A 24,698-nucleotide genomic window follows, 5' to 3' on the forward strand; every position below is an offset into this window, starting at 1 on the left:
GCTAAATTCAGTATGCAGAGAGTCAAAATGAGCATTATTTGATTATTATTTTTATTTACTAAGCCTCATATCCTTTCCTTTTGTGTTTTATGTTTTAGTGTAAGGATAAAAGGTACAGGAGAAAGATGAAACAAAGATGGTCTTCTCTCTATATTATATAGTATGAAAGAAGAGTTAGTGGGACTCATGAATGCTAATAGGGGGCATGAATAACTTATTAAAAGGGAAAGGTCAATCTGTTATAAAGTATGCACCCCGTTCCAATACCCTTGTTGCTTTTCATTTTTAGTTCTCTCCCTTTTTATTTTTTATCTTTATTTTTTTTTACTGTCTTACATGGGGAGAAGGAATGAGTTATCTGACAAATTTAGATTTTGCAAACCAGTGCATTGATGAGAACACTACTGAAATACATTGCTAAGAAATTTTTCAACACACGAATGTGTCATTTCCTTTCTTCATAGACCAGATGCTGAAATACTATGAGATAAAGATTTTGGGTTTCAATTGTAAAGAGAGGGAAGTGGACAAATCAGAGCTGCCTTCTTTACAATCAACGGTAAAAGATACTTATTTTTTCCCCCAAATTGCCTTTATTGATTGCATGAGTCTGGTGTCTGTGTGTGTGTGTATGAATGATAGAGAGTGAGAAAGATACTAGTAATACTACATATGATCAATAGTTCTAGTACAGTGTTTTATTCTATCACTAATAATTTGCTTTCATTGTTTTGAATGGTAAAATATATTTCTGTTCAGGTTTCCATGAGTGAAAAAAATGGATGTGTGTGTGCAAAAAAATTATGTAAAATACACTAAATACTTTGTAGTTTGAACTGGAAATTTTTTGTCATATGATTATTCATATTTTGTTAAAAATATTGGTTTGTTCCAAGTATGATTAATAAATTTTCATTCTTCTTCTTTCTTTCCTTTTCACCTGACACTTTTGGCTATAACTTTAAGGGGTTTTATGATCCTTACTTGCTCATAGAGCAAATATTAGCTGATTACCTACTATATGCCATTGGTTGAACTAGATGTGAGGAAAGGTTACAAAAGATGAAATACATTTTTTTTTGTCTTCAGGAATTACATGATCTAGTGCATGTATCCAAACAGGTGTAATGCAGTTTGAACACCCTAAGGAGCATAAAGATGCTGTAGATAACTACTGAGAGAATATAGGAGAAGCCAAATTATTTCACAGGAAAAAAGTACTATTAAAAAATCCTCATAGAGATGCTAGAATTTAGGTTCATCTTTAAGACTGGGCAAGATTTACACAGAATAGGATGGGGGTTGTTGTTGTCACTGGCCATGGTAGAAAAGTCACAGGACTGAGATTCTAAATGTCTTGTACAGTCTTCAGGAGTTTTTGTTTGTAGTAGCTAAGGACTGATATTCTGCATATATACTGCCTGTTTGCATTTAAATCTCCACACCCCACTTCAAGTTATATAATATTAAGGAGTTACATGAAGATTCAGTAAGAATAAAATATTTTAAAAATGAATTTTAAAATAATGGTGATTTATTTGCTGATGCTTTCTGTGTACCAGGCAATTGATTGATTGATTGATTGATTTGAGAAAAAGGAAAAAGATTTATTGCTTTGCTAGCAAAGAAACACCTGGGACTCCTGTCCCAGAGGCTGTGATTCTGCCAATCAGCAGGAACAGGTGGCTTTTAAAGAAGTAATTCAAGGGCTACATTTCATGTATTCTCTGTTGGAGTTGTAATTCAATTGATAATTTGGGAGATAGTCATTTCCGAGATCTGGTACCATCCCAAAACCCTGGATTACTTCTTTTCTATAGTAGGTATGTGGGGACAGATTAACTATGTCTAGGAAAGAGAAGAAAGGTAATCCTGTTTCCCCTGAGATAAGGGAGGGGGAGAAATTAGGGAGGCATAGGGAGAGAGGAAGAGAAAGAAACATGTCTGATTTAAAAATAAGTTTCAGTGGCAGAGCAGCAAGGGATATATTCAAAGCATAAAGTGGACCACTGTTACATTTCCCCACTTTCAATTTCTACATTCCATTTCTATGGAAAAATGAGCATTGGTATCTCCAAGCTGTTTCCTGCTGAAAGAGGGCAAAGTTGAGGAAAGTAACCCAAAGTCCTTGTTCTCTATCAGGTGGAGCATGGACAGTTAAGGGTATTGAGCATCAGAGCAGTCCAGAGGTCCACAGTGGCAGATGGCAGGTGACAGGACAAGGAATATATAGGGCCAGGATCATGCTAAGAAAACAATAGTCCTAGACAGCAAAGCATTACTTCTTTGTAAACACTTAGCACATAAGCAATTAGTACTTCAGCTAGTCTCTGCAAACCATGAAGACAGTAACTCATAATCATATTTATGAAAAAGAGATCAAGTTTATCAATGCAGGAGGACAGGAATATTTGTAGGTCTATAAAATCAGACTCAAATTAACTCAGGACAAACTTGAAACTCTAGAGTCTTTTGTGATCATTATTGTTAGGCACTCCCACACAAGTATTCTTTCTTTATAGCCTCCAGCTTTACTTACCTTTGTTGGGCTGACACAAGTGTACATCTTAAGCTACATTAAAAAAAAAAATAACCTTGTAAGTTGGTCAAAACTGACCTTGTTCCTATATACTCTTAATAGTCAGCTGAGATTTCTCAGAGATCACTCTTGGGGATGCCTGTAAATCCTGTTGGCTTCTTTAGCTTTCCTCTACCAGTGGAGCCATGTGCCAGGACAGGTGAGGGTCCTGTTGATCATATATGGCTTCTCTTAGAAATATCAGGGACATTTCCATCTCCAATGACCTTCCTCTTTTCAGAATGTGCACTGTACCAGGCAATTTACCAAAAATATTTTTAGGCCTCATAATAATTTTAAAATTGATATTTTAATAATCTATCTATCTCTATATATGAAGAAACTGTGATTCAAAATTTAAATATTTTCCTAAGATCACACAGCTAGATAATGTCATAGCCAATAGTGAAGTCTAGATTCTGAGTCCAAAATCATTGCTTTTTCTTCTTTATTCCCAAGGATGAATACCACTGCTATCAGGTACAATATAGATAGATGTTTCTTATTAGAATCCTTCTAACAGACATATTCTTTGAGAGTAGAGCAGTTGGCTGTACAGATATATTGATTAAAAAGTTTACCTACACTTTCAACTATTCTAACAAAACCAAGGCTTTTATTTTTAAATAATAAGGAAGCTTCCAAAATAACTCTCCTAACTTAATGAGGAATTGACCTTAAGAATGTGCTCACACATCCAAACAGGGCACAATGTTAGAAGAATATACACCAAATTTTAAAAAAACATGTAATAACTATATGCTACAGATAGAAAATTATTACACACACACACACACACACACACATTAAAGCTGCCCTGGGGATGTCCAGCAGTGGATATGAATTGACAGAAACCCAAGAAGTAAGGTAAATAATCAATACTTACATGGAATATCTCTTGGGTGGTAATAAGAAAAAATGAAAATAAAAGCCACCTTGAAGTATCATTTTAACTCTTCTCAAAATGTAAATAATTCTTAATTATAAACATTGTCTATCAACAGTGCTAAATTTTGTTCAAAACTTCCATGCTCAATATGACATAAATATAAATAAATTTTAAAATAACAGGCAGTAAATTCTGAGAAGTTCAAGATAGTTTTCCTTTTGCCTAGTAGTTCGACATATATATGGCAAAATATCCTAAAGTGTTTGAAAAGAATAAGGGCAAATTATGAAAATATTTACATCATAATTGTATTAGCAAACAGTAGCCCTTTGGATAAAAAGGGGAGAAATTAAAAAGAAAAAGTTCATTATAAGAAAGTGGCTATATAAATAAGATATGTACATATAATCAATGAATTATTAATAGCTCATTATTTTAAATATAAAAAAATCATTTGAAGGATAAAAATGCTGATATAATTTTAAGGGAATGCCTAATACTAAATAATTTGAACTGTGACAGCAACAATATAACATGGATGTATATGTATAAAACTCAAGTTTCATAGGAAAAACAAAGGTATTCTTTTTCCAGTGCTATGATAATGGAATGACAGAAATTTTGTTTTTACCTTTCCTTTAATATTGTTACAATATTTCCACAAACCATATCCAAGAAAAATAAAGGGTATGGTTTCCAAACATATTAACCTTGAAATGCTTTCATTATGGTTTTCCTGTTTTTGCCTCTGTAAACTTTTCACCCTCTCTATGAAAAGCTGATATTGCAGAGACGTGTTTCACTTCTCATGAGAACATGCTTTCAATAGTTTGTACAAACCCACAGGATTTCACAATCCTGTATAGGTGCATTGACATTTGGTTGGAAAAGTAACTTTGGTGTAGTTGCTGTTTCTTTAAACTTTGGAAATGATAGTTAAAGGTACACTGGAAAGGTGTGTGTTGTCTTCTGTCTGCTAACCAGGCCTCCCTTGTGTATGTGTTTTAACATTATTTTAAAAATTATAATAGTCAGAATAGAACTGAAAATATCTGGTAATTCTAATAATGAACACCTCTGAAGCAAAGTGAGGACATTGAGGGTGATTTTTTTTTATTTCAGTTTACAAATTACATGCAATTCAGAGAAAAAAAAAAACACTTTATCTTCCAATATGTAATGAATATTTTTATTTGAAAATAAAAATATTTTCAAATTAATGAAATGTGAACTTTTCTTCAGGCATACACCAAGATATGAAATTTGGTCATCTTGCAAAATACTTTTCTTTCATCTGTGCAATTTTTTATATAATATGTATATAATGGATACTTCATATTTGTGAGAAACTCTCTGATTACTAACTAAAACAATGAAAACCCACATCATGCACCTAACTTGGGTGAGAGAAGACACACAACAGATAAGACAAATAAGGGAATTTTATTTGTGTTAGATGATGACACTTTTAGGAGGAGAAAAATCAAGACAGGAAGGGAAAAAAGAGGTATGATAATATGATATTTATTTTCTGATTTTCCACCATTGTTTCTGGTTCATACTTCCCTCCTGAATGCACACATAGGAACTCCACCTACCCTTAGTAGTGGGCCATAAGACTCTTATTATTACAGAGGGGTCCTTCCTACACTCTGGTGAGAGGATTGCTTCACTGACAGGCCAAGAAGAATCTGAGTAGACAGGCCTTGCTGGGTTTCCTCACTCAGACTACCAGCCATCATGCCTACATAGTGCAGTGAAGGACAGATTTGTAAGAGCTTCCAGATAGCTGAACATGTGCAGGTTCTTGGAGGGTGGAGCACCTAAAGAGGGCATGGAAGCTATGTGCCTCTTCTCCCATACCTTACCACATACATGTCTTCATCTGGCTGCTTATTGGTATTCTTTTTACAATATCCTTTTCAATATACTGGTAAATGTGTTTCCCTAAGTTCGCTGATCAGCTCTAGTACATTAGTCAAACCAGAGGAGGAGGTTATGGAAACCCCGATTTTACTTGGTCACTCAGAAGTACAGGGAAAACAACTGGGACTTGGAATTGACATCTAAAGCCATGGTGGGGTAGGAGGTTGTCTTGGGGACTGAGCTGTCTACCTGTGAGATCTGATGTTATCTCCAGGTAGATATTGCCAGAACTAAAATGGAGTAGAGAACCATCAGCAAATGTTGGCTGCTGCAGAATTGCTTGCTTGTTGGTGAGGCAAATCCCCACACCTCTGAGGTCACAGAAGTAACCTGTGTTGTGAGTGTCACAGGAGAATTTGAGTCTTGAGTGGTAGGAGTGGATTTGTCTTCTGTATGTTTATGAAACAAAATGAGAAGGCTATAATTCTAAGGCCCCCTTTTTGGGGGAACAAGGGAATGACATGATGTATCTACTGGAGAGAATCTTTTGGGAGACTGGGTGGAGAAGGACGTATGGAGTAAAGACTGAAGTGGCAGATTAGAGACCTAATAAAACAGTGAGCAGGACTAAAAAGGATAAGACTTGGACAGGGTGAGTGGGGGAATGGTAGAGTTGCAGTCAGCTTCTGCATTGGCATATGGCCAACAGGATCTGATGAGGAATGTTATGTGGAGGATGAGAAATGAGAAAGAAAGAAGACCTCTAAGGTGGAGCAGGTTAGAAATCTAAGTAGACATGTTAGGCTGTTGCATATAAGGGTCTAGAGTTGAGTGGTCTGGGAAAGAGGTAAAAATGGGAGTGTCCCCACCCATGTAGGTAGTATTTAAAGCAATGAACCTAGTAATATCACCAAGGGAGTGAATATGGAGAGAAAGGGTTACAAGAACTGCACTCAAGCACTCTATGGTGTTAAGAGATGGAAAGATGAGGGGGAATACCTAGGAAACATTAAAACTCCACTCAATGTACTGTCCCAGAGCATAATCAGCAAATCTCTTCTCAACAGGAAACATGAACATGACCAGCTTTCTGGTATACACAAAAATCCTTTCATTTAAATTTTATTTATTTATTTTTGTGACTTTTAAAAATTCTTTTGAATGATATACAAAATAGTATATTTGGACATATTTATGTAAACATGGAGTATAACTTTTTAAAATTAAGATCTCATTCTGTGGTTGTACATGGTATGGAGATTCACTGTGGTGTATGTACATAGGAAAGTTATATCAGATTCATTCCACTGTCTTCCCTATTCCTGATCCTCTCCTTTCCCTTCATTACCCTTTGTCTACTTGCTGAGTTCCTAAGAGTCTGTGTCTGCCTCTGTAACCAAACGAAACAGCTCCAATCCAATATGGCACGTCATGGATGTCCTTGCATATCTTGAAATTCTATTTTTTCCCCCTCCTTCATGACCCTGACCACTTTTTTGCTGTACTCTTATGGTATCAAAAAGTTCTCCCTTGTTTTTAGCTGGGTCTTCTTTTAGTCACCTATTTCTCTCTCTTGGGATTTTGTCCTGAAAAAGTTTTTTTATTTTTTAATTTTTTTTATTGTATGATTTGATTCTTCTACGTTGTTAAAAGATTCCATTAGTAAACTTTAATTTTCTCCTCATTCTAAAAGTTCTTAGATTTTCCCATTAATTTTCTATCCCATTGTTACCATTCAAGATGCCTGGCTGAGTAGATAAAAATGAGCTAAAATATAAAAATTAAAATAGATCATAGGAATGGATTCAAGGAGGTCAGTAGTTGTATACAAGTGGACATGAGTTGTGAAGGTGAGTGGGGTCTGGAAAAAAGCCCTGGCTGCTGGACGGAGTGACTGTTCCTCTAACTCTTTCTTCTGTCTTGCCGTATGCATGACTGTATCATGTGTTTCCACAATGAAATAAGATGATGATGATATATGGATATAATAATAGATTATATAAATGGATAACATGCCAACACTGAAAATCCTCAAAAATGAAAAGATAGGTTGGTGTGAAAATTGCACCATTATCTCTTTTTAAAAATCTGATTCTGAAACATGAGATTCAAGCTGGATAATTACTGGCTTGGTTGGTACACAGCAAGTAGTTCAAGTCATCAAAGTAGATGAGACCCCAGAAAGAATATGTAGAAGGTAAGAAAAGAAAAGTAACGACAAAAAACACCAGCAATACTATGACAGCAATGTCTATACTGGGTCAATACCTAATTTCTTTTTATGGAAAAAAATATATATCCTATAGTTCATGATGAACTGCAGTACATTGTCCTAGAAAGAAAAAAAAATAACAGAACTATCATACACCAGAATTGTCAAGAGGAATATTTTTAATTCATCCACCCACACATTAGATTTGGTGGTCATCTCCCTTCCAGCCCCCTATACATGTCTGAGGTGTTACACAGACAAAATATGGTCATATAGGCTAAAACACATACAGACACTGATTAGAGAATTTTCTTTCTGAAAATTTTAATATCTTGCCAAAGAAACCTCAGTTTATAGATACAGGCATCTGTGAATATTTCTTATAAAATTTAAAAATTATAAAATTCCAATTATTAATTTCTTATTAACTGAAACAATTATTATCATTAGCATAAGCTAAAAAAAGATAGATCAAAACTTAAAGAAAAGCAAAACCGAATTTAATTTTTATTTCAGGACAAAAGAGGGAAATGCAAAATGTTTAATAGACAATATTTATTATAACTACTAACATTAATCCAGGTTACTACAGTCAGAGCAAAAGAACATGTTATATTTTACAAATTTGTATAGTGACTTCAATATATTTTGGAAATCAAGATTGATTTATGCAATCAGAAAAATGAGAGAAGTCAACGAACAGGGTCCTGCCAATTACAAGCTCTGCAGCCTCTCGCTTGGCTCTGTGCCTTGAACTTCAGTTTGATGATGCTGTTAGGCTTAAAGTCCCCATGTTGTTCATGCCTCCATGCCTCTTAACATTAACTATTCTGCAATAATTTAACCCCCAATTTTTGCTTATTTTTTAAAGTGCCCCTCAAATGTCTTTTTTTTTTCCTGTGTTTTTCCCATGATTACCTACTTTCCCCAAAGACTAAGTCACTCCCTTTGGTATTATGCCTGTGCCTTCTCTGTTTAAAAAAAAAAAAAAAAAAAAAAAAAAAATATATATATATATACACACACACACACATATATGTATAAAATATATTATGTGCATATATTACATAAAATTATCAATAATATATAATATATAGATATATACACATGAGATATATCATGTGTATATATACAAACATACCACGATGTCAGGTGATTTTTGATAAAGAATACAGTCTTCCTAATTGGTACATGAATAAGATCTTTGGGTTACTAAGACTATTCCATATACATTGATCTTGGCCTCCTTCTCAGTTACACAGAACTTGTTATAATGTCTTGATATATAACCTGACATAATGACAAATTGTGTGGATAAAAATACATTTATGCTTCTTATTACTGTGTGTATATATGTGACTGCATGACCAATATGATTCTGCAACCTGTACCACTCAGAAAAATGAGAAATTATATCCCATCTGATTCAAATGTATGATATTTCAAAGTCGTTTTACTGTCATGTATAACTAATTAAAACAAATAAAAAGAATTTAATACATTTATGCTGATTTATCAAGGCCAAGATTAGATCACTGCATCATCGTCCTGGAAAGTGTCATTTCCCTTTTCTTTAACATATAACATGTTTAAGTTTTGTTATATAAGAAGCATTCCTACACACTTTAAAGGCTCTCTTACGTATACACACACATAAACACACACACACACACACACACACACACAGTGATTTGAGAGATACTGCCACACAAAATTTGACTAATCTGTATTGTTGTTAAAACTCATGAAGATTTTTTTTCCATAAAAACTAATGTTATTCAGGATGCAGGCAGCACAGTGGTTCTCAAAGAGGGTATAAGTTTGGAAATATATAGAGATGAGGTTTGTGTGGGGTAAAAGTTTTGCAAATTATTGATGATACAATAATTTAAGAGATATTACTGACATTTAGAGTGTGACAACCAGAGTTGGTAAATATTCTACACAACTAAGATGGTCCCTAATTAAAAAAAAAAATCTGTTCTAACCAAAAAACAAGCAATGTTTTCTTGAGAGAATTGCAGTGGGATATGGTCAAATCCAGTGGATACGTGGTACAGTGAAAATGCAAACAAACACAGGTTAGGAACAGGACAGAGGCAGTGTCAAAAGTATAATTCAGTTCTAAGGAAGCTATCAAAAGACTAAGAATGTAAATTAGAAAAAGAAAAGCCATAAAATCTGAATCACAGACAAAAACTATTTGCCAAGAATCTATCAGAAGAAGCACACCTCTTCACGTTCTTGTATTTCCCAAACATCCACCTTACCTCATACACAAAAGCAAAACTAATATATAAAACCAATGCCCTATGAAGCCAAACCAGTCATTCAACAAATATTTATGAAACATATTCTATGTTCCAGGTTGTTTTAAGCACGTGAACAAAAACAGACATAATCTCTGTCCTTATGTAGTTCAGTTTAGAGATATTTTAGGCTTTGTTTTATGTTTCTAAATTGGTAAATAGATACTCTGGTAAGGAAAAACTGACTTACAAAGATATGCTTAATAAATTCAATCCAGAATCTCTGATAAGAGGTCACAGGAAATATTTGTTCTAAATATGCATAACTATTTGTTCTAAGGGAAATTATAATATTCTTTTCAGCCAAACAGTTTTCTGTCACATGGGGAAAAAAAATTCTTTTATCTAAAAATCCTACCTCCACTCAAACTCAAAGACACACCATCTATAAACACCGAGACGCGTTTGTGCATTGACAGATACCTAAGTTCCACATAAATCTCTTTATGGGAAAGTTAAAATTCATGTTTAATACATTGCTATCTATGACATGTGTATTCGTTCTACTAATAATTGTTAAAATTGAATGTTAATCATAAATTTCAATTTGAAACATTAGGCAAAAAAAAAAAAACCCTAGCCAATTTATGTGGAAAAATTCATATATTTTTCCATGTGTTTGATAGAAGTATGGAGCAGCTGGATGGCTTTCCTGATCAACTGGAGGACCTGGATACCTATTCAGAATCTGTGAAATTTGATGCTCGCTCAATGACAGCACTGCTTCCTCCCAGTAAGTAGAAGGGGGACAGGGTGCCTACGGGCAGCAGGTGCTTTCTTAGTTTTTGAGGGCCATGCTAACTAACTACCACAAATTGGGTAACTTAAAGTTTCCTCACTAGAGATGTTTCTTTCACAAACTTGAATTCCAGAAGTGTTAATTCAAGGTCCCTGGAGGTCTGTGCGTCTTCTAAAGGCTGAGGGAAAATCCTCCCAGGGCTCCCCTTGGCTTCTCTTAGGCCCTGGCAGTTCTTGGTATTTCTTGGGCCTGTAGCTCTGTCCAACTAATCTCTGCCTCCTTCTTTTTTCCCCTTGTGTAACTCTTTTCTTTTATATTCTTACAAAGGCTCCAGTCATTAAGTTAGAGCTATCCTAGTCCAGTATGACCTCATTTAAAAGTGAGTATATTTGCAAAGATGCCACAGTCTGGCTGGGCACAAAATCACAAGCCACTCACAGCTTTGTAGATTCAAACAGCAATTCTTTATTCCCGATCTCACACCGGCCCTCTACAAACACGTTCTGGGGGAAAATCCCCAATACTCTCTGAATCCCACGAGAACTCAACGGGAACTCCAGGAGTGGACACGCCTGACGCAGCAGGTTACGCCCTATTCCCAGTAGGGTACACCATAAACCTGGAACCGCCCTAAATCCAAGGAGAGTCCTAAACCCTGATCCGCCCTAAAGCCGGATCCGCCCTGGTCCTTGAGCAAGGTCACCTTACATGCGATGTCACTGCAAATGTCCAAGGCAAGTCCATTTCCACGAGTCCTTCCTCTAAGCAACATGGGGTACGCTGGCAAGGAAATTGTCATACCTACTTGGCTAATGGCTCTCAGCACAAAGACACTATTTCCTATTAAGATTACTTCCTTGGGTATCTGGGGTTAGGAGTTCAACATATCTTTTGGGAGCACACAAAATGTTCTTGACAGATGAAATAGATGTTTATTCAGGTTATGATAAAAGCTCAAAAGTATCCAACTGTGTCTTTATAGGCTGAATGGGGGTGGGACAGGATTGTTTAGAATTCCACCAAGCCTTAAAGGATGAATATCCATATCCAAGGGAATGGGTGGAGAGGAAAGAACAGTTAGAGAAAGCAGCACACACAAAGCTACGGACTCGGATGTGAGTTTTTACTAAGGCAAACCTGGAATATAGCTCTCAACCCCAGCTGTGTGCTATGCTAATGATTGATGGGAGAAGGTGGTACCAGTGACATACACATTAAAAGATAATAGTAAAACCAACTATAGACAAAGATGCTCCATGATTGAGGAGGGAGGACAAAGGCATTGGGAGCAGGAAAAATAAGAGCAAAATCTGAGTTATTTAAAAGATAAACTACTCAGAACTTGTGATAATAAATTATACATGAGAAACTGGATGACCCATCGGCTTCAGGTTTAGTCAACCTGAACGATGGAATATCCCATCTTGCTTCTGTTATGAGTTATTCTTTTTCTTTTTCCAGCAATCTTTCCTTTTCTTTCCTTTTCACAATTTTTCTTTTCCTCTTGATCCTTCATAAAGCATTATTGAACAACATGTCAAATTTTGTTTTTAAATTAGAAGTCTGTAAACAGAAAGGAAGTTACTTTTTTATTGAACAATAAAAGAAATAGCTACAAAAAGAAAATTTTAATGGATGTTTTATTCATCTAATCAGACAATTTGTCTTCCCAAACTACTGAGCTTCCCCTGTATGTTAATATATTTCTACCACAATTATCTTTCCATTATGTGAATCACTGTTCCATATAAATGCATTAGGCTACAAAGTTATGGTTAATATGTTCTGAAATATCCAGAAGATGAGCTTCATTGATTCATTTCAAAATTTAGTCAGCATGTAAATTCTTTTATTTCATTTTTAAAATAATTTTTATATTATATTAAAATCATAGAGGTACACAAATACGAAATTATTGAGATGGAATTGATAAAGAAATATTTTGCCTAATGGTCATGGAAAGTAAATATTTCTCTAGTTTCAAAATATGAAAAAAATCATAATCATGTTGCTTGAGGAATTTTATTTGACCCAGAATATATTCCCATGTGAAATATGCAGAAGAATATTTATGCCAATGTATGTCAGTACCAATATTAAAATTTGCCAATTAATCCTCCCAAATGAGATAAGCACAACTTGTAGAGGGTAGTAACTTTCTCTTGGACTTTTGGTAAATAGATAAGTGAATCAAGTGTTCATAGTCACACCTGAATCAGCTTTTCCTATGACTGTCCCTTTGTTTGGTACAGACTAACTAAGAATCTAGTTTTCCTTTGTTTTGTTACAATAGGCTTGGTCCTAATCATATAACTAGAGATTATAAAATTTTAATCACATAAGAGCAGAAAGTTTTCTAACAATAGTTTTGGCTTTTGTTTTTCGTAGATCCTAAAAATGGCCCTGCCCTTCAAGAGAAACTGAAGTCCTTCAAAGCTGCACTAATTGCCCTTTATCTCCTTGTGTTTGCAGTTCTCATACCTATCATTGGAATAGTGGCAGGTATGGAATTCTAGAATATTGAAAATTAGCAATTCATCCTGTGAATTATTAAATGTAAAAAAAAAACAGCATTCAGTTTTCTTTTAATACAGTAGATGCATAAGGAAAAATTCATGTATAATTATTTCCTCAAGTTTGTTAAATTAAAAAATAGATTCAGTGCAGCCATAGTATAGAGATATTCCTTATTTATTTTTCCTGTAGTAATTTCCAAAAGTAAGCCCTAGAATCCACTTCAAATAACCTACACTAATAATCACACAAGAAAACTATAATACATAATGGGGGAAAAAAGGCAATTTTTAAAAAAAATAAAACCTTTTTCTTTTTCTTGAAATAAAAAAATAGATTCTGAAATGTTAAGTGGAAGCAAATAGATATTTTCAAATTAGAAAAAAAAAACAGAATAGAAAAGAACAAAATAAAACATAAACATGTGAAGATGGGAAGATTTTCAAAAATCTGTTATACTCCAAAGTTCTATGTATATAGGACTAGCAATGGACCATAAATTTCATTGCCAATGTGAAGTATTCTAGTTGCCAATGTGAAGACAAACATGATCATTTACACTGACAATGGATTTACCATTAAAACAAGGCTGTTGTTCAGAAGACCTTCTATGTCTAGTACTGAGAGCAGAAAGAAATATTCCCACTATAAACCAATGCCTTACACCTACCTCTTTAGGTGCAGTTTTTACAATTAACATGATCTCATGCTTCATGAGCTATTACTTAAAATATCTCTAAAAATAACTCATTGGCATTCTTTCACATTGAGCTCTCCTTTGGGGAGTCTGACTTGGATTGGGAATAGATTTAAGGATATTGACAATAGCAAATGGCTTGTATGTAGTTTATATATACACCTAAATGTTTTTCTCCTAAATAACATTTTTATGAATTTGATGAATTTCATTGGAATTTAAATTTATATGCCTTGTTGCTGTCCTCTTCTTTATGGCTGGGAAAACATATGGCCATATGTTCTGTCAAGAGATAAGTTTGGAAGAAGATGTATTTTTATGTCTATATTAATCAGCTTAACAAGAATATACTCCTGAATAAAAGATCAAACTTCTTTTATTAAGAGGAAATGTAAGAGGGTATTCCAAAACAAAGTCAAAATTCCATACCAAAAATATAATACAGAAACAACAACAATTGTAATAGCCCCTGTCATTTTTATCTTTTAAACATTTACTATATTTAGTTACTAGGCTAAAAACTTTCCAAAATTTTCTTACTACACCCTTATACTTTAAGCAGATGCTATAGTGTCCTCATTATCTGTACAAGAAAACTGAGATTCCTCAGTAATTTAGCTGGAGTTCCTATGACTTCTGAATTCTAAACTCTATGGTCTGCTGTTTCTCTAGGTTTTTATAACAAACTTGAATGGTCAGTAAAAATAAAAATAACAATAGCAACACAATGAGTTGTGATAATTTTAGCCAAGAAAATGGTTTCCTCAGGAAAAAATTATCTAATATTTTAGCCATTAAAATACAAATGAAAACAGAAATTGAACCATAACATCCAAACCAACAAGCAAATGCACTACAGTCATCTAAATAAAAGGATCTGATATATCTAGCAGTAAAAAATCAACTTCCTGATGAGACATAGTTATCTGTATGCTATTTGTGCATCTGCTTATCTCTAATGTGAAATGCATAACTGAAAGATGCATCATTGTTTGGGATTATTAACTACACCAGAAATTGGATACATTTTATTTTTTATATAAATCGCAGCCTACGGAGCCAACCTCAGGAACTGAAGCTTCTGACAGTTCCATGCAGAAGGCAGGCAGGAGTCTAAAAAAGATTTCAGGGATTCTGATCAAGGTCCAAATACCTGGACTATTAGAAAGTACTATAAGTGTCAACATATTTGTTCTAGAGTTGATAACAATTTATCTGAAGTAGTTTGTTTCCTAAAACCACAATAGGCACCTATTAAGATTGACAAGAAGCTAATATATTCCAATATTATTGGTTTGCATCAGTACCAAATCCATGAGAATTTGGAATAGAACTCACCGTATCTATCATTTATTCATAATAAAATATTGATAATCCATTTATAACTTAAAGTTGTAGATCAGAATATTTTAAAAATGAACTAAAATATAGTACATATCTCCACTTGACAAAAAATATATTAATATAGACAAAATATATGCCTAAGATAATAAAAGGTACTCCTTTTGGAAAATATGAATTAATGAGCCCCCAAAAATAATTGCACATGAAAACTAAATGTCTTCTTAGTTATACAGTTTATTCCATATGCTTCCTGTCCTTAAAGAAGCTGCTGAAACATTGTAAGAGCATAACACATAATGCTTTCCCATAACAATAAAATACAACCTAGAATTGATGTGTATAAGTTGCTCCTGAAATACTAAAAATTCTTATTCAACACAATATAAATTTTGGATAGGAAAAGATATTACCAACATGAAAGAGCAAACATGATCTGTAGAATCAAATATAACCCTCTCCCTAGATCTTTGCATAGGCTGTAAAAGTTTGTCTCCTTTCATATATGAAATAGGAAAGTCACAAAATGCCAGCTCTCCAATAAAAATGAAAGAAATGAACTTCTGAAAAGAAATGAACTCTGACCTTCTTTACCTCACTATATGATAGCATTAAACATTTTTAAAGAAAGGAAAGTTTAAGTTAGTTTCATTCAGGTTAAGGTATTAATCAATGTTGTGTTTTTAAATCTATAAGCAAAAGATAAGCCTTTATTGTCAACTCTTTTTCAACTTGTTGCCAAATTGTTGGCCTTTTCTAAAATTAGTTCTTCTCTTTCAATACTGTGAAAAAGACTAAGGTTACCTGCATGAAACAAAATTTTTTTCATGAAAGCAAAATTATGTGATGAGCAATTAGAGTAATGCACCTAGTAAAATAAAGCACAGTGACTACTATATTCATGGGAATATCCAATCCCAGAAAATTTTTTATATTATACAAAATTAATTTTCTAAAGTTAATCAGTATGAAGCATATAGATAATTGGGTCACATATATTGAGTTAAAAATCATAATAACAAAAACCCTGAAACTTATCCAATGCCTATTACATGCCACAAAGTGGTCTAAACTTTGTATATTTTATTTATGTAAACACTGAGATAACACTAGATAATATTCCATTTAAATAGATAGCAAAATAGAAGCGCTGACAAATTAAATAACTTGTCCAGTGCTTGTCCAGTGTCACACCTTATAAAGGGCAGAATCAGAGTTGCTAATGATGGAAGTTCTACTTCATAATCCAATCTTAACTGCTACCCAAGAAGCAATAATTATCATAAAAAGAAACAGAAAGAAAATTTTAAGAGGCGATCCAAAATTTTTCCCATATTGAATTTAATACATGTAATGAGATGTGGCAAAGAAATACATTTTTATGTCCAGTTTATTGATAAATAAAGAAATACACAGTAACACACATTTAATACAGCCTCTATTGTAGATCATATTAAAACATTTTACCTGAAGTTTATTATTTCAAGTAAGTTGATAGTGAAGGACTGTAACCAGGAAAAATATAACATATTTCTAAAAATTAAAATTGCATTGCATATAAAATATAGCATTTCTCAATATAATAATATATAATATACTATATATTATATCATATGTAAAATATAGCATTTCTCAATATAATAATATATAATATACTATAAATTATATCATATATAAAATATAGCATTTCTCAATATAATAATAGCAACAATCATTACACAAAGTTTTAACTAAAGGTAGTGGCTACAATGAACTCTATGACAATATCTTTCATGCAGAAGGCATTTTGTAATTGAATTGATTTGAAATATGGGTCCATTTGCTGCTATGGGATTTACATGCTTTATTTCACCAGATTCACCACCACAACTAAGGTAAGTTATCTCTTTTGTATCTTTGAGGAAATCTAAGCAAGATACTCTTTTTATTGTTCCCTACTGTCATGTATGACAATCAGATGCATCCAAACTAACAAGAATGGGGCTAATATTTGTGTACCTGAAAAGTCTACATTTATGGAAATATAACTATACATATATGGAGATATAAATATACATAAGATACAAAGAACCATTGCAATTTAGTTTTAAAATGACATTTAACATTTTTTCATTGTATATAATTGTGTATTATTTTTATCTGCAAAGTTAATGCTTGTGATTTATTTTTCTTCTTTCCTTTTAAACAAAAGAGCATATTGCTTTAGATCATTTTGGAATGATAATTATCTTGTTTAGAGAACATATGCCCATTTGGAAATATGTATCAGCAATTCAGTATGTTCCCCAAATGTCATTTAATAGCAATTTTTTTCTTCAGTAAATAATTTATCACAAGATTGTTCATCAAAACACCAGATACATTACTGGAAACAGAAGCAAACTAAATGTAGGTGGGCTATTAAATAAATCTGAGATACCCATTCATAGAATACAATGTAGTTAAGAAATTATTTTTTGTAAAACAATATTAAATAATACTAAGAAATGTTTATGATGTTGCATTAAATTTAAAGTAGCTTCCAGATTTATATAAAATATTTTTATTTCAAATAGTAATACGATAGTAGAAACAGAGAACAAGATTTGATATCTATACATCAAGATATTAGGAGTTTAACTTAGAATGGTAAGATGAGGATAAATTATTTTTTCTTATTATCCATATTTTCAAAATTTCTGCTGTGAATATATACTTTATAACAGGAAAAGAAGAGTTTGATGAAAACAATATATTTTTAAAATGTAAGAAAGTCATTTTCCCAGTTTCCTGCTCTACCAACTGGGAGTTGAACCTGTGAAAACTAAAATGGCAATTCTCTGTCAGCTTAAGCTATAGGATGAAGAAGATAAACAATTAATCCACAAAAAGGATGATGCTCCTACTTGTGCTTCACCTTTAACTACATATTATTTTGGTCAACATCATAGCTAACTTGTCCAACCTGCTTACCTCAGAAAACATGTTGAGCATTATCTCATTATATCCTAACAATAGTCTGTGGAGTATAACATAACAGATTTTATATTTTTTAGAATGTTCTCTTACTGGAAAAGCTAAATTTAATGGCCAGGAAGATTCATATAAGCAGAAATTCAGATATAATGACATAATCCTGGAATAAATTCTTATGTAAAGTGGGAAAGGGAGGCTGTGTGCTACTCAGTAGTATACTATCATTCACATGTAGCATATTTAAAATAAATACAGCGTTTAGGTTATTATCCCACATGCAATGAAAATAAAGGAAAGGAATTAAATGGAGTAATATAATGTATACTTTTAAGAACACAGGTCTTGACTTCATTAATTTTTACTTAAACATGCAGCTCATCTCCTGAAGTGGGAAATGAAGAATTGCACAGTTGATCCAATTAACGCAAATGATATATCTCAAAGTCTGGGACAAAGAAATGGCAGTGAAGCTAAAATGAAATTTCAAGAATTTGTAATGGAAAGCATGGTCAACATGGAGAAGAGAATCCAATCTATTTCAGATTCAGAAGCCAATCTCATAAATTCAGAACACTTCCAAAATTTCAGTGTGACAACGGATCAAAGATTTAATGATAGTCTTCTCCAGCTAAGTAACTTGGTTTCCTCAGTCCAGGAATATGAGAAAGCAATAGGTGAAATCTCCAAGTCCTTAATAAATCTGAATAGCACCTTACTTGATTTGCAGCTCAATATAGAAACACTGAATGGCAAAATTCAAGAGACTACTTTGAAACAACAAGAGGTAAGAATTAGTGTGTTTGAAGGCCATTTTTTGGAATTAAATCTATCCAGATCCTGTTTCTTCGGGCAGTCCAGGACAAGGAGAGTTGCAAACTCTGTTTCTACATCATCGTCTTTACCTTGGCTCCTCTGGCAATCTTTTCTAAAGGTTTCAAGTGGATTTATCTAGTGCCTTCTCCATACTTTCAGCAAAAGGGATAATTATCTTCCATTAGATGTAGTCTCTTTAAAGGTATTTTCGTTTTATAAATACTATTGCAGTGTCTTGTTAGATTGTCTAAAGCAATTGTAATTTTTAGATTATTTTAGCAGATCTGAAGAGGTAGGCACCCTGTATTTGTAAATTTTATATAGAACTAATATTTTATCATTCAAGAATGGAAACCTTATTTACATGGATTTTTTTAAAAAATCAAATTTCAAAATAATTTATTTTGCCACTCCTAAGAGGTACACTCATGTTCTTATGTGTACAAATAATTATATAAAAAACCGAAAATTTTGAATAATTTATATAATGTTATCTTCATAAGCTCATAATAGAATAGTAATGTATGCTTATCATTATTGTTGGATTAAACATGCTAAGTTTTCTACTTCTACGTTATGATATTCACTGATCATTGGGAAACAGCAACAAGAAAAGCACTAGCATAACGGGGCTGGAGAATGATCAGAGAGTCCCCTATAATAAGAGAACAAGACATAGTACAGACCAGTTATCATCAAAATTTCTCTGTCAAAGGTCAGGTGGCAATATTTTAGCTTGTAAGGACCACACAGTTTTTGTCTCAACAAGCTGATGCTGCCATTGTCCCAAGAAAGCAGCCATTAGCAACATGTAGAGCGGTTGGATTTGGCCCAAGGACTATAATTTTTCTGTCCTTTGCCCTAGACCATTCCGTGGTTAATTCTGTCAAAGATCTAGATTAATCTGAACTTATGAAAAAAAATTAAGAAACAAGTCATCAATTCTAAAATTTTATTTTTATCTAGTAATACCATTTTTTTCTTTTCATGAACAATAAATGTTTGACCTAAACTTCACTACTCACGTGAAAAAAATAATCTTCATATTATAAAATACCTAAGGCTTACGCTCGTTATATGAAACCTGTATTTTTTTCATTAGTTAAGAAATGCCAGCATGATTGGAGTGGATTTTATTTGAATAGATCCATTCTTGATTAATGTGATTGTTTTCTGTATAAACATATTATAACTACTGATTTTAGAATATGGACATCACTAATCCAGCAAAGTTAAAACGTTACCACTTTGGATGAACACCAACTAAACTACTGACTCAGAATAAACAAGTTAATAAATAATGTTCTGCACATTTATAATTTGTAAGATTCAATCACTCTAAACTTTTTTTTTTTTTTTTTTTTAATTTTCCTCACCTTAAGAATGTCACAAGACAATGGCATGAGTGTTTAAATACGGGAACTCTGTTGGCAAGCCTCATTTCAATACCAGCCTTGATGTCCTGCTTCTCTTTCATGTCTTTCCTTCTCAACCCTGCCAGTGTTTTTCTCAGCCATTAATAAGGATCTGAGCACATCAAGACAGACTGGGATATCAAAGATTCAAGATAAGGGGAGCGGGTAGTGGGAGACACAAAGAAGAAACCTTCCAGAGAGTTGAGGGACACAGGAGACAGACAAGAAGATGAAATGTCAGTTACAGGAGTCGACTTAAAGTTGGAGAGGAAAGAACTATTATTTTATGTAGAAACAGGATTAGAGGCTCACGGGGGTGAGGTGAGAGGAGAGAGAAGCTAGACAAGACGAAAGAACAAAGACACTGAATTTGGCAATGTGCTAAGTCCAGCAGAGATGATAGACTGTATTTGAACCCACTGTTAGTGAGGTATTCTAACCAAATTGAAAACTTTTTGAAAGAAGTAGACATTCTGGACATATTTGAAGTGATAATCATTAGAATCAAAGCCTCATGATCAACAAGCTTTTCTTAGTTTGGATAGATTGCTTTTATATTTTGCAGGGAGTTTCAGCCTTCCAAAACGGGGTGCAAATAAATAACTGCAAAATCCCCAAGCTCCATACATTTTTAAAGGTTGTAGTCACTTGCGGCAATTTAGACACAAAGTTGGTAAGTTGGTGCCATTGAAAGTGCTTGCATGTGCATGCGTGTGTGCTTGGAAAACAACCTTGATGCTTTGATCCCCGTTGCTTGAATAATTTTATTGATCTTTGAATCTTGATTTTTTTTCCTGTGGTGCTGGGGAGGGAATCCAGTGCCTCACCATAGTAAGTAAGCATGCTACCACTGAGCTACACCCCCAGTCCTGATCTTTGAATCTGTAGCCCAAAGAGGGAATAGGCGATTAAATGAATGGCCAAATCAGCAAATGCTGTTTGTTGAAAATGCTTATTGGTAATACCCTCTTACCATCAAGGATGACCAAATATTGATTTGAAAGGAAAAAAAAAAAGAGCACTGGTACCATATGAAAGAGAGTGTGGAATTTATCATCTCCATTTTTCATGGAAATGACTTTAAGATGAAAAAATTACATATCCATTTTTATCAGGGCCACTGTTGACAGAGTGTGGAGAGTATGCATGGATATCCTCAAGAAATACTTGTAAAATCATAAAGCATACCATGAGGATTTTTTAAAAATCAAATGCATTTTCCATCTTTTGAATGTAAATAATTCCAAATGAAACTTGTCAAATGTGAGCATCATATGCAGATTTTTTTAAAAAGTGAATAAATAGGTAGCTTCAGCTTTAGTATGAAAAACAATTAATTCTAGGTATCTAGGAAGTCAAATTGCTAGTTCTCTCATCTCTGCTATGTGGACTTCTGAAATTACCTGACATATTTCCATCAATTTTTAGCCACTTAATACAGTTGAGCTTATTTTATCATGTTACTATAACAGACATTTCATCATTCTATCTTTATTGTATGTACCATTTTGTATGAAAAATGCTAAATGACCAGGGAAGGAGGACCTGGAGGGTAGAGCTATTCTAATGTACAGCAAGGTTCCTGGTGGAGGGAGACATAGATTGAACAGACAGGATTTCTCCTTAAGAAGAGTGCCATGGGAGAGGGAAATCTGAGTAAACCTTTGTTTCTTGATCCTCACCATCTTGATCCTCTCATCTCCATTTGTCCAGTCCAGTCCAGAGAGGTATAAAATTATTTTAATGCATGGAGAAAGAAATAATATGCTACTGGCTTGTTTCTGTGTGCAGAGGGAAAATATTAATCTATCAACAGTTGAACATGGAAATACTTGTAAAATCATAAAGCATACCGTGAAGACAGGATGGGATAAGTGCAGAAGAGAAAGAAAGAAAATATTACCATAACACATTAGAAGACTTGGTGCAACAAAAATAGAGCCTAATGCCTGAAGAGAAAATTCAGCAAAGAATCTGAAAGGAAAAGTAATAAAGAAAAGCATTAAGGTTCAGGAACTTGATAATTGGATACTATAATTTCATTATACTTTGAAAAGCAAATTAAGTCACAGTGATTTATTATGTATCTGCTCTTACTCTTCAAATTTAAATATGTTGATGGTACCTAGTATTTGGATGCAAAAAGCAAGTACTGATACAAAAAAGTTAGGAAGAGAATTAATATGGTAACATACATTTAGAGAGCAGTTTTGTAGTATTGAATAAAAATTTTAATGTTTAATCCCTTTGGTCAAATCTACTTCCAGGAAGCTGTTCTATAGAAATTGTATGAAAATGTAAATGTATATAAAATGGTGTTCATTGCAGCATTGTTTAATGTTGTAAAAAGGAGAACAGCTCTAATCAATAAGAATCAATTAAAATTTGAAAAATACACCCAATATGGTTCCACTTTTATTGGAAGTGTCAATTTTAAAGACTCTAATAGGTAAATTTTCTTAGTATATCATTGCACAAAGTTAAAAACATATTCCAGAGGACAGTTTTCTCTTCTCGTTTTTACACATTTTCTACATGTATACACATACATGTACATAAATATGCACAAAATATGTATGTATTTGATATTGTAAAATAATAACGAAGTCTCAATAACAGAAGTATAAATAGTGGAAAGTAAAATGCTACTTTTAATTACAACATTAAACTTTGGTTATTGCTACAAAACAATTTCATACATAAATCTAGCAAAGTCATAAAATAGGAATAAGTTGCCATTCTAAATACACTAAAAAGAAATTTGACTTCAGATAAATTATCTTTCACATTTTGATATGTACATATTTGGAAATAGAAGCATAACTTAGATATATATTCAAATGATTTTTGTTGTTATTTTTGACTGGGCACGTAAAAATTTGTCCATATAGTCAAAAGAAGAAATGCTTTGCAACCAAAGAATCACTATTTTAAATACAGTCTCTCTAATTTTCATGTTCTTATTTCATAAGATTCCTATAATATGTGCTATAAAAACCAGAAATTCCAAAATTTCTTTAACTTACATATTTGATAATTTTGTGTGTAACAAAAGTTGTGAATGCTCACTATGTTTTACAGGAAATCAATAAATTAGAAGAACGGGTACACAACACATCAGCAGAAATTAAGTCTCTAAAAGAAGAACAAGTTTATGTGCAACAGGAAATAAAAAGAGAAGTGAAAGTATTGAATAACATCACTAATGATCTCAGACTGAAAGACTGGGAACATTCTCAGACATTGAGAAATATCACTTTAATTCAAGGTAAAATGTCTTGTGAGTCCTCCAAATGACACCTTAAAATGCACTGATATACATAGAGATTTGATTTTTAAAATGCAGTGGTTTAAAATAGTTTTCAAACATAAATACATTTCCTATATTTCTGCACAGCAGAAAGAATCTTAAGATTAGATCAAGACATGGTAAGATAATCAGAAGCATCAGTAGCTTGGTATCCTTGATAAAGGCATAAATAAATGAAATACCTCCTAAGATCCAACAAGCCTTTCACTGTTGAAATTGCCCCATTTATACTGAAGAACAGTGTAAGCTTTTCTGTCACTACAAAGTTCTCTACATGTTCATAACCCAAATTTGTTAATCCTGTCTCAATATCTCCATATTTTTCTTACCTCTTACCTTACTATATAATTAATTAGGAACTTTGTTTGAACTCTCCAAAATAGTGATAATTTGTCAATTTCTTCTTTAGTTCTCATTAGTAAAGCAAGGAGAACTGGATCATACTGATTTTTGAATAATATAAGTCACTTTAATTTTACACTAGCTTTTAGGTATTTTTACAGCATAAATATTAGTCCATATTTTGCTTCAACTTTTGATATCCTTTGCTCTAGCTTTGTCATTTGTAAAGCACATTTATCTTTTTTTTTTCTTAATCTTTTTTGGTTTGCTTGTTTAATACAATGTAATAATTTTTTTTCACTTTATTTATGTTTATCATCTTATTTGTTCTTTTTAGTTATACTTGACAGTTGAATGTACTTTGATATATTAGACATACATGGAGTATAACTTATTATAATTAGGATTCTATTCTCGTGGTTGTACAGGATGCTGAGCTTCCCTGGTAGTATATTCAAATATAAGGTTAAGAAAGTTATGTTCTATTAATTCTACTGTCCTTCCTATTGCCCTCCCCCTTTCCTTCTCTTTTTTTTCCCTGTGTCTAATTCAGTGGACTTCTATTCTTCCTCTTCCCACCCTCCCTTGTTGGAGTTAGCATTCACATATCAGAAAGAACATTCAGCCTCTGTTTTTTTCAGATTGGCTTATTTTATTTAGCATGATATTCTCTAGTTCCATCCTTTTACCACTAAATGCCATAATTTGATTCTTCTTT

The 24,698-nt window shown here is 33.0% G+C and overlaps 1 protein-coding gene across 2 annotated transcripts in view; it reads left to right on the forward strand.

Annotated features, from left to right (window-relative positions):
- The first annotated feature begins 472 nt into the window (after positions 1 to 472).
- The window catches only part of Msr1 (macrophage scavenger receptor 1), a 73,707-nt gene continuing 49,481 nt past the window's right edge, over positions 473 to 24,698 (forward strand). For both annotated transcript variants that reach the window (XM_076852437.1, XM_076852438.1), the window contains exons 1-5: positions 473 to 559; positions 10,481 to 10,587; positions 12,982 to 13,095; positions 18,475 to 18,884; positions 23,410 to 23,596. In XM_076852437.1, coding sequence (XP_076708552.1) covers positions 10,485 to 10,587; positions 12,982 to 13,095; positions 18,475 to 18,884; positions 23,410 to 23,596 — 814 coding nt within the window. In that variant the 5' untranslated portion in view covers positions 473 to 559; positions 10,481 to 10,484. The remainder of the gene's footprint in view (positions 560 to 10,480; positions 10,588 to 12,981; positions 13,096 to 18,474; positions 18,885 to 23,409; positions 23,597 to 24,698) is intronic.

The sequence above is a fragment of the Callospermophilus lateralis genome, chromosome 4, assembly GCF_048772815.1.
Source record: "Callospermophilus lateralis isolate mCalLat2 chromosome 4, mCalLat2.hap1, whole genome shotgun sequence".
Classification (NCBI taxonomy): domain Eukaryota; kingdom Metazoa; phylum Chordata; class Mammalia; order Rodentia; family Sciuridae; genus Callospermophilus; species Callospermophilus lateralis.